At 31.0% G+C, this 12,352-nt stretch overlaps 1 protein-coding gene across 1 annotated transcript in view; it reads right to left on the bottom strand.

Annotated features, from left to right (window-relative positions):
• The window catches only part of LOC110038822 (probable membrane-associated 30 kDa protein, chloroplastic), a 44,207-nt gene extending 37,628 nt beyond the window's left edge, over positions 1-6,579 (bottom strand). Inside the window, exon 1 of the mRNA XM_020743733.1 lies at positions 6,363-6,579. Within this exon, the coding sequence (XP_020599392.1) occupies positions 6,363-6,489 (127 nt within the window). The 5' untranslated portion in view covers positions 6,490-6,579. The remainder of the gene's footprint in view (positions 1-6,362) is intronic.
• Positions 6,580-12,352: the final 5,773 nt, after the last annotated feature.

Here is a 12,352-nt window from a genome sequence, read left to right as displayed (position 1 = left end):
AAAAATATTCTCATCTATATCACCATCATTTTGAATTATAGACCTGAGAAATATAAAAAGTTCACACCTTTTAATGATTTGATCATCCATTATTACAACTCTACAGCTAGATCTACTGCCACTACAATTACATTCCATGTATTCAGTTTTAGATCTAGTCAAACAAAAGACCTTTAGACTCTAATGTAGACCTCCATAATTCAAGTTTTTACCGAACTCTTTCTCTAATCTTATGCATAAGAAGGATATCAACATCTAAAAGTATACACCACGGTGCATCCTCCTATAAATGTCCAATAAGAGCATCCAAAACTAGAGCAAAAAGATATGAGCTTAAAACCAATCCTCAATGTAATCCAAAGAAAATAAAAAGATACTTGGTCAATCCTCCTTCTATTCGAACACAATTAAAAGCTCCATAATACATATCTTTGATGACTTGAATATAAGTCATATCAACATCTTTCTTTTCTAGAATTCTACAAAAAAGTTCTCTTGGACCCTTATCATAAGCTTCTTCTAAATTAATGAAAAACATATGTAGATCCTCCTTACTCTATGTACTTTTCCATTAAACCTCACAATAAATAAATAGCTTCCATAGTAGACTTTCCCGACATAAATCCAAACTATTTATGAAAAATATTTGTATCGTGTCTTAACCTATGTTCGATTATTCTCTCCCATAATTTCATGTATAACACATTAACTTAATTCCTCTATAATTTGCACGCTCTTGTGCATCCCCTTCATTCTTAAAAATGGGGACCAAGATATTATTCCTCCACTCCGCATGCTTTTTTTTAGTTTTTAAAATAATATTAAAAAGTTTAGTGGGTCAAAAAACTCCTAAATTTTCTAAATATTTTTATACTTTTATTGGGATACCATCAGGTTTTACCGGTTTTTCACCCTTGGTTTTCTTTAAAGCCTCTTCAACTTCTTTTTTACTAATATGACGGTAAAAATAAAGTTTTATTATTATTAACGATATTAAGAATCACTAAGATCGATTATATTTTCAAAAATTTCACTGAAAAAATTATCAAAATATCTCACCCACCTCTATTGAATATCTTCCTCTAAGAAAAACACTTTTTGATTTTCATCTTTAATACACTATATTTGAATTAAATCTTTACTTTTATTTTCTCTTTATTTGGCTAGTTTATACATATGTCATTCACCCTCTTTAGTATTCAATCTATTATAAAGATCACTAAAAAAAATTCTTAGGATCACAAATTATTATCGTAGACAGTCGTTGAAGAATGCAACTCAATTAGGATTATTCTATGGAGCTCAATCAGATGACTAATTGTTAAACATAGCCTTCAATCATTCAAAATTAACAAATGTCATCATACTAGTTACAAAATCTTCAGCTTGATTTATTTGCATAGTGAATCACCATCACTTAATGGTTCATTAACTATTACCAAACAAGAAAGATCTAAAACTACTTGCCTCCATATTATCTTTCTTTAATTATTGAAAGTCATCAACTATAGTATCGAGGCCTGAGAATAAAATAGAATTCTATCAACACATCAAATGCACTGCTAAGTGAATGTATCCCATCAGCTTCTAATATTCCAAGGAATCAAACCATAATTATAGCAAATATTCCTTCAATATGAAGTTTTCGACAAACATGTAGAAATATAATATAGTCTATCTTTCACCTTATAGTACTAGCCAGTATTTAACTTCATGGATCGACCCAATCAGACCCAATGTCACTCACAACCGTTAAAGTTTTAAATCGTGACTTTTTAAGGCACCAAAACCACAAAGAGTGTAAAGTGAGCAATCAAGAGGGAAAGCAGCGAAAGAACTGTGCATGGGAGTGAATTAAGTCGGAATCAGAGTGATCCTTGTCCTGTTACCAAGAAAGATGGACCCTTGGTCCAAATGTTTCGTAGTTTCAATAGCTTCAACAGGGTCATTTGACAAGATGAAAAGCAAGAGGAAGAAATAAAAAGTTTTACTTTTTCTTCTTGTCCTTCTTCTTCTTCTTCCAACATTATTATGGTCCCCATCTTAATAAACTTAAGCTACATAAACCTTAAACCCAAGACATGCCTTGTCTGTTTATGTTTGCTCCTATATGAATAGAGAATATGAATTAGTTTGAACAACTAAAATTTTCAGAGGACTTTAAGAAGATATTAAATCTAAATCAACTTTAAATTTTATGTGATATCGTTTAAGAGATTAAAATGGTCTGTGTGGGAAATTTAACTTTGTGTGCTGTTTTTGATGTATGAACTTAATTACATAGATTAAGGTAAGAATTTTAGCAGTGGTTTCCAAATTTTAACTTAATGAGAGCTAGATAATGGTAGAATCATTGATATAGATCAAGACTTACGGTTAATGACAATTTATGTGTAAAAATTTATCTTATGTTGTATAAGAGTATATAGTAATCATGAATATGCATAACCTATACCTAATTGTTGGTTTAATTTCTAGGGTATACCAGTGATTTTCTAAACATACGATTAATTATAGTTCATGGTTGAATATTAAATAGCAAGTGAATCTGAAATGTTGACTTTAGTATAAATTAATGGAAATCCATAGAAATTATAAATTTAAAAATTTACTCAATATTATTTGTTTGGATTATTTAGTTTTTTATGTTTTTTTGTGTTCAGTGTATATTTCATATGAGTTTTCATAGTTTATAAAATATGGAACAATAAGCTATGGTGGAATCATGTCTAATGCATTGAACTATGTATGATCTATATTAGGTAGGTAACTCTTTATTAGGTAGAAAATAAATGTAACAGTCTTTATTAGATGCATTAAACTTAATAAATCTATTAGGATTTTAGATATATATAGTTTGATAGTCCTGCCAATGATATTGCTTTAGTTGTTAGACATGTGATCATCTTTTTATGTTCGTGTAATAGTAAGTTACATGAATATTTTTGTCTTAATTATTGTAGCAAAAAGCTCATCTCTTGAACTGATTCCTATAGTTCTAATAATTATTTTTCATATGTTTATCCTTGTAAAATAAAATGGATTTTACTCTTATAGCTTGTATTTTCATATGTAAATAACATCAGTCATATTAATTATAATACTCGTATAAACTACTTGCAATATGCATGTTTATTATAATGATTGATATATTGATTTTAAGCACATTTAATAATGGCTACTCAGACCACTGGATCTATAGAGTAACAACTCTTTTGATAAATTATTGAAATTTTATGGAACCGATGCCTACCTTCCTTGATTTCAAAATGTCAATATGAATTAACTATAGATGTTTGCATATTAAAATGAGAAATATAAGAATGAATCCATTATAGAATATGAATAGAGTATGCATGTAAGTAAATGTTTCTGCATTTGAATACAATAGTTAGTGGTTGATATACATTAAAATAATTAACTCTAACAAATAATAAGCACAATTAATAATTTATTGTATTTAAAATCTTATTTTTTAGACATTGTTTTACAACTGTCATAATATAATACTTTATTATTATTGTTGCATCTTTAATTAATCATATTATACTTCAAGTCTCGTCATTATGCTTGTCAGATTTCAACTACTGAGTTTATTTCCTACAAACTCATGCATCTTGATTTATGATTTTCAAGTTCCTGATTGTGCATCACTAAAGGAGAGTTTATACTCATGATGTCGAATATAATAGTGGAAGTGCTTAACATTAGAAATATTTACTTGATATAATAGTGCAGTTAAGTTTCACTTACTATTTAGAAGTAGATTAGTAGGTGATATTTTTATCTTGATATTCTGATGATTTTTAATTGATACAAATATTATTGAAGTTACATTTATACCAATAAGAATGGTTTTAAGTTTTCATCTCGCATCTTCTTGCTAGGTTTCTATGATTTTCTATTACACTCGATAATGAGGTGTGACAATTATGCTAGTTAGGTCCCTTACGCGACCTCCTAACAAGCCTTAACATCAAAGTAAACTAACAGCTTGCACAGAAGATTGTCATGGCAATAAAACTATAAATTTTTTAAATTTTGGTATTGTTTAAAAGGAATTCAACTCATATTTGACATGACTTTTTTCTATTGGAGCATCTTAAATAGGAGTGTTGTCGAGGACAAAAAATATCAAGTGGCCAGTGAATTTCAATACATTCTTCATTCAAGATTTTTTAAGAGGAAAAATTCTCCAATGTGGAAATGAGCTTTCCATTGCAATAAAAGCATTCCAGTCATATTATATTGTCTTCAAAATCTTCAAAGAACTGTAAAAATGAGGAAGAAGAGGAAAAAGCAAGATATGAGCTTTAGAGATTTCTATGTTAACAAATCATATAAAAAAAATAAAAAAAAAGTTAAACTTTCTCCTTTAGATTAGTTGATGTGTCATACTTTAAAGTTATGGGAGAGGGTAATTGAACATAGGTTAAGACGCATCACAATGATTTCTCATAATCAATTTGGATTTATGCCGGGCAAGTCTACTATGGAAGCTATATATTTATTGAGAGGTTTGATGGAGAAGTTCAGAGATAATAAAGAGAATCTACATTTGATTTTTATTGATTTAGAAAAAGTTTACGATAAGGTTCCAAGAGATATCCTTTGGAGAGTTCTTGAGAAGAAAGGTTTTGATATGACTTATATTCTAGTCATTAAAGATATGTATACTAGAGTTGTTACTTGTGTTCAAACTGAAGTAGGATTGAACAAATATTTTCCTATTTCTGTTGGATTACATCAGGGATTGGCTTTAAGCCCATATCTTTTTGCTTTAGTTATGGATGGTCTTACTGGACATCTACAGAAGGATGTACCTTGGTATATGCTTTTTGCTGATGATATCTTTCTCGTGGATAAAACAAGAGAAATAGCCCAGGAAAAACTTGAATTATGGAAGTCTACATTGGAGTCTAAAGGCCTTCATTTAAGTAAAACTAAAACTGAATACATGGAATGTAATTTTAGTAGTAATAGCTCTAGTGACAGAAGTGTGATTTTGGGTGATGTGAACGATTTAGATAACTTGGGTCCGTTGTTCAAAGCGATGGTGATATAGATGGGGATGTTAATAGTAAAATTCAAGTTGGTTGGTTGAAGTGGAGGAATGTTTCGGGCCTTTTGTGTAATACAAAAGTACCGCTTAAACTGAAAGGAAAATGTTATAAAATGGTGGTGAGATCTGCAATGCTATATCGCGTTGAATGTTGACCTTTAAAAGAGAAGCATAATAATAAGTTAAGTGTTGCCGAGATGAGAATGATTAGGTGGATGAGTGGCTTTACACTTAGAGACAAAATGTGAAATGAATATATCTGTGATAGGGTTGGTGTAGCTCCTGTGACAGACAAAATTAGAGAAAGTCGTCTTAGATGGTTTGGTCACATTACACGTAGACCATCTGATGATCCGATTAGGAGAGTAGATGTTTTAAATTTGACTTGTGTTAAGAAAGGCAGAGGTAGACCTAGGAAGGCTTGGGCTTATTGTATTAAAAATGATCTTAATTTACTAGAACTAAATGAAATTATGACACTAAATAGGACGCAATGGAGAAAAAGGATTCATATAGCCGACCCCACGCAGTGGAATTAAGGCTTTGTTGTTGTTGTTGTTGTTTCTCCTTTAGAATAGTAGTAAAAAAAAATAACATTTTCTCCATTGTTTCTCAGAACGGCAGAATATCTTTAGGGTAATATCATTAACATAAGGTGGAAATATGTGCATCCTGTGGATCAATCCTTTTCACAAAATTTTTTTAAAATTTAATTTCAATGACAAACAGCAACATTGCTGAAATGCCATTCATATTTCATTCCACCTATAAACCAACTTTCTAAATCAGTGGATCAAACGTTGAAAATGGTTTTTTCATGCCAAGCAAATGGAATTCTTAATGAGAAATAACAATTAGGGTTAATACGTCTCTTGCAACATCTTACTCACTACGTTTAGCCATAAGACATTTGAAAAGCAACAAATGGAACGCATGCTCATTTCAAACAGATTGTCATATTGCTTCAGTTACCACGGACGCTTTGTATTTGCATTAGAACTAGGTCCACACATAATAAGTTGTTAATTATGTTCAAAAACTATATATTTCAAGCTCAAACAAAAATCAATTGTGGAAACTTCAACAACAAAGCAATTTTTAGTAACACAAGTCCCTTCAATCGCCTTCCAAGCACCCACGCAATCTAACGAATCGAGCCCAAAGTTTAAATTAAGGTTAAACTGTTCACTAAAAGATTGACAATGGCATACATAAATGCTCCATTTCAGAATCAAATATATCATTAAACAGCAAAAAAAAATCCAAATACAAAAGATGCGCGGAGAGTTTAACGTCGTACCCCCTCCATTGAAGAAGGAGGTCCTGAGAGGCGAGCAGCGGACCAGAGCCATCTTAGGAGGAGGGCACAAAGAGGAAGACGAAGGTGGTGCCAAGCTCAATCCCCCTACAGGCACTTTCATTGCCATTTCACAACAGGTAGTTTGCCCACAAGAGCTAGGAGAGCAGCGCTGGAGAAGAGGAGATAGACCAGACGATTTGTGGCTTCCTCACTTATTTCTCGCTACTTAATTTTTTTTTTTCGATGATTTACATATATACCTCTCAATTCCTATTTATTTACATATCTCACACAAACTTTATTTTTACATAGCATGCCATATTATTCATGCACGAAAAGGTGTATTAAACATTTTAAAAATTAAAATTATAATATTTTTTATGTAATATGAAGAATCTGAGAGTTATTAATGTAAAAAGTAAATTTAAAAATTTAGATATGTCAATACAATAGAATTGGGTGGTATGTATGTTAATGTCTTTGTTCGCACCTCTTTTTGTTATGAACGGATTAGGACTTCTAAGGATGTGTTTAGGACGACAGCTGCTTTTCCAAGAAGCAGCTTATCAGGGGTTGTTAGAAAATTGTTGATGAAGAAGCAAGAGTTTATTTGAGAGATCTGTTGTGATGTTGTTTCTGATGAGAAAGTTTATTTTGCCCTTTATGTGTAATATATTCGAATAAGTACAGTTTTTAGAGCAATTACAACTAAATAACAAAAAGATTTCCTACTACTAGAAAAAAATTATTACATTGCAAAAAACTCTAATACATAAAAAAGTGCTCAGTGGCATGAAGCATATAACTACAATAATAAGGACAACAACAGTAACCAACAAGCCTAGAATGATATTCATCTTCAAGCCCCAATGATAAAGTATTTGGGACAATCTCCTCTCCATGCTAGCATCTCCTTGCTTAATCATGATCTGAAAGGAACACATCAATGTCATCAACCCAATAGAAAAAGTCGCAATCAACAGATGTCATGTTTCCTAGACAAGAGTAAAATCTTCTCCCGTAGTTATATTCCCTTATTGATTGATGTTGAACACACCTATCGCCACAATAGTAAAGCAAAACTTTCAAAGTATCTTATGCTCTTGAACTCATATTTTTCTGTTATTATAAAACACTATAGCTCCAATTAACAAAAAATAAATGGATAATAACCTTCAATAAATATTAAAAAAAAAATTAAATAGCCTAAATTTAAAAATAAAATGTTGTCGGAACACATAAAGAAAGCTACAATACAAATTGCTACCAATATTTAGAAAAAATACATCTAGAGAATCAATGTAACACTGAAATATGAATTATCAATAACAAATAAGTAAGTGGTGCTACATAAGAACGGTCATTTCATTCACCAAAGAATTATCATCGCCTGGATGCTTTCTCCCTCAGGAGTGTTGTACTCGTTCTTATTAAAGTCCTCTTCAAGAATTGAAGGACTAGCTCGATGTTGGTTAACTTCCTCAATCAAGTAGGTAGGATATTCATCTAGAACCTTGAAATATATCATCTCGGGATGGATGCCTCCATATAAAATTATGGAGTGTTGTTTTTGCAACAACTATCTTCACTTTTTTTTTGAATGAATAAGTAGGTGTATCTTAGAGTATGACCCACTTCTTCTTCCATACATCAAATGCTCTCTCGATGACACTCTGTAATGATGAGTGTCTTTTGTTGAAGAGTTCATTCCTCTCTCTAATCACCTAGCAGTTGGGCTCAAAATTAGGAAGGTGATACATCGTGTTAGGAAATGGCTTTAAAAAATCCCGTTGTAATGAATATCCAAGTCGATTAAGTAATATTTTTCGGCAAAATTATAACATTAGTGGGTTAGCTCAAATGGAAATAATTTAGTGATGCTAAAATGTACCAACCTTGATGAGGCATGGAGAATTTGTATTCACATCGCCGAGTTGCAAATTTAAAACTTTTGTTGTTGTGGGCATTGCCTTGCAGCTAGCTATCACGAATGTAAAACGCATGTTGAAATCACAAACTGCTAATATATTCTGTGTAGCAACCTTACACCTTCGGGTATACGCAATTTTTTCTTGACTGTCAATGGTGTGTCGACATGCATTTCGTCAATTGCTTCGATGCAATCATTTTTAGAAAGAAAATTATTAATACATTTTCTTTATTATAGTAATGTTAGAATAGATAAAGAAACCAATATATTAAAAAATGACATGTATTTTGGATCGCTACAAATTTCCTAATTTGTTTGTGCAAAATTGATGTTGCTAATTTATCTGTCATGTAATATTCAAGTTTGTCTCAAAACACATGCATTCTCAATAATAAAAACTTTCAAATAAAAGGAAAAAAATTAAACCAGTGCTCAAATTTCTACCACTAAAATGTTTTTGTAGAGTGAAGATCATGAAAGAGCAAGCATATTGGCAATTACTAATATAAAAATAGACATTTAAAAAACAAGTCCAAGGAAAATTTTCAGAGATACAGAGAAATAGTGTTCATATATTTATTCTTCCATAACTTCTCTTGAATGATTATGAGATAAAATTGATGTTGCTAACTTAGCTGCTATGTAAACTTCAAGTTTGTCTCAAAACATATGCATTTCCAATGGTAAAAATCTTTCAAATTTTAAAAAAAATGAAACCATTGCTCAAATTGCTTCCCCCAAAAAGTTCATGTAGACCGTAGATGAGGAAATAACAAACAAATTAGCAATTACTAACATGAGAATAGGCATATAAAAAGCCAAGTCCAAGAAAAATTCTCAATGATATAAAGAAACAGTACTCAAATATTTATACTTAAATAACTTCGTCTAAATGATTGGGAAGGAAAAAAGATGTTGCAAACTAATCTGTCATGTAACCTACAAGTTTGTCTCAAAACTATGCATTTCCAATGGTATAAACCTTTCAGATAAAAAAAAAAAAATCAGTGCTCAAATTTCTCGCCCCTGAATATTCATCTAGACTGAAGAAGAGGCAACAACAAGCAAATCGGGAATTACTAACAAGAGAACATGCATATAAAAAAACAACTATAAGAAAAAATCTCAGAGAAACAAAAAAATAGTATTCATATATTTATCCTTCCATAATTTCTCTTGAATGATCATGAGGGAAATAGATGTTGCTAATTTAACTGTCATGAAACCCTCAACTTTGCATCAAAACAGATGTATATCCAATATTAAATAAACTATCAAATAAAAAATGGAATCATTGCTGAATTTTTTCACCCAACATGTTCCTCTAGACCGAGGAAGAAGTAAGAGCAATAAAATCAATAATTATTAACATCAAAATAGGCATAATAAAAATATGTCCAACAAAAATTCTCAGAGAAACAGAAAAATAGCACACATAATTGAACAAAGAAGCTGAACAAGTGCAAGTCAGCCTTCTGTGAAGCAGAACGAGGCAATGAAGTAGAGGGAAACTGAAAACTCAAAAAAGGCATAAAGAAACAACCTTTAACAGAGGGTAGCAACTAGTCGATGACACCGACAACAAAGGGAGGGGAGCGCAACTGAGTTTATGCCTAAAAACATAGGTGACAAATGAGGGGATGGGCATAGGGTATTTGCACGAATATGGTCAGAAATCTTTGAATTGAAGAGGGGCAACGATTTCAACTACCACTCGCAACGCGACTCCCACCACCGAAAGCACAAGCCCCCCTTGGTTTCAGCTTCACCGATTAGCGGCTCGCTGACCCAACCCACAATTATGTTGATTTTTATATTCCAAAAAATGACCAAAAACTTGACCCAATTTTATATTTAGCAGCTAGTGTGAACAAATGAAATATTATAAAGTTTAAAATAATAGTTTTCACACTATGAGTTATGCGTAAGTATATGTATCATTTCAAGTAATATAGAGTTTTCTAAAAAACCCAATATCGATCCCACATGGAAGCGATAATTCCTTGTATAGAATTTTAGTGAAACTTTTACTTAAAACTACATAAATTAATCTAGAAAATATAATAACAAGTTCAGGTGTAAAGTAAACTACTAAATTCCTAGAAGTTCTGTTTAAAATTAAATGTAAATGTAGATATTCTAAACTATGTTAAATGTAAATGAGAGTTCTAATTATGAAAAGAATCTTTCTCCTTGTAATGAGTTCATAATATGTGTAGAAATCAAAAGCTTTAAGGTTTAAATGATGAATTGTGAAAAATAAGAGAAAACATATTCTTTATCCTCTCCCGAGTGTATAAGGAACATTAGCTAATCTAAAGTAAGTTCCTGATTGAATGGTAGTGCTAAGTAGATTCTAACCTCTCACTTTTAGAAGACACATTGTGCCATCTCTATAGAGCATACCAGGGACTCATGTTTCAACTTTAGACCAAATTACTAAAGGATCTAGCTTATCACCCTAGAAACACCAATTCTACGCCCATCAATACTTATCTCCCTATCTATTTGCACTCTCCTTAGATTTTGAATGCCCTCCTCATAAGGTTGTTGTGGTACTCAATAGTTGGATAAAATCATAGTCCTCCGAAGCTGTTATGTTTCACAACAGATTTTAACATTACAAGTGGTCAGTTTGCAAAGTAAATAAAGAACTGGTGGAAATACCATCACAATTTTTGGAATAAAAGAAGTTATAAACAAATCAAATTCTCCACATGATTACTATTTATTCCAAGGAGAAAGAAATGGAAAACTCTCAGAATTCATGGGGATAACAAAATAAAGCATGATTTATATTAAAAACTCAAGTTTACAAAACAAAACTTGAAAAAAAGTACAGATACTTAACTCTAACTCTTCTCCAAGTAATCCTCTAAATTTTCTTGTAAACCCTTACAAGACTCACAAAAATCCAACAATCACAAAGGCTCACCACTCTCTCACTATGGTTGATGCTCACTCTAATAGGGATCTAACTTACTCTAAAACGATTCCACACACACACTATTTTTGTTTGGAATTCATCCCTATATATAAAGCTCCAAAAATCACCTAGGGTTGCTTCAGATACCTCTTCAGAATTTGTTCAAATTCATTGAATAAAAGGGGTAATCGTTTATGGCGCCTAGGCGCCAATCTCGTTTTGATTCTGGCGCTAAGGCGCTACTGCTTCATGACTCCATTTTGCATACATTTTCACTCATTTTCCTATAAACTCCATTTCATGTACCTGAAACAAAAACATGAAAAATACATTTCATTAAAGTGCAATATCATCAAAAAAATAAGCATGAATTGTATATATAAAATAGGTAATTTTAATATGTGTTAATTCCCCTAAACTTAAACGTTACTTGTTCTGAAGTAACTCTTTTACTATGTAAAAATATTATAACTTATGGTAGTGGGTTTCATATAAAGATTCATATAGTTTTTATCCTAAAAATGTGATAGTAAAACTTTTAGAAAAAAATTTTAATAAATCAAGTTAGAACTAAAGTATAAAAATATTCAGTAATCAAGTTTAGAAATTAAGATTTTCTATTCATTTCAAAAATAACTGTAATATGTCATACTTAAGAAATCTTAGAAGAATTAAAAGAGAAAGAATTATAGGAGAACTCTACTAGTAAATATACTAATACTTTTAGAATTATAATTAAGCTCAGAAATATAAATAAGTTTCTTCCTTCAAGTTGATTCAAGTAAAGCCAATTTTTAATTAAACATCTACACAAGCTTCTCCTCATGTATATATTTTTTATGCTTTGCTTTTTCTTTCTTTCAGGATCTTCTTAATCCTAAGTCTCTAATTCTCATTTTTTTAAGCATAGATCTAAGATTCTAAGTTTTTCAAAAATAATTTTTTTTTCTACTATGAATATTAAAAGCATCGTCCGATACTTTCATACCAAAATATCTTACCTCTAGAACCATCCTCTTATTACTAGAAAATTTTACTTAAGTCTACTATTACACTTGTATAATAAAAAATACAGTTCTCCAAAGTTAACACCACATACCACACCTTAAGTTAAAATAATTTTTAAAAATATAG

The sequence above is a fragment of the Phalaenopsis equestris genome, unplaced genomic scaffold (genome assembly GCF_001263595.1).
Source record: "Phalaenopsis equestris unplaced genomic scaffold, ASM126359v1 Scaffold234043, whole genome shotgun sequence".
NCBI classification, from domain to species: domain Eukaryota; kingdom Viridiplantae; phylum Streptophyta; class Magnoliopsida; order Asparagales; family Orchidaceae; genus Phalaenopsis; species Phalaenopsis equestris.
This window is presented reverse-complemented; position numbering and strand designations above follow the sequence as displayed.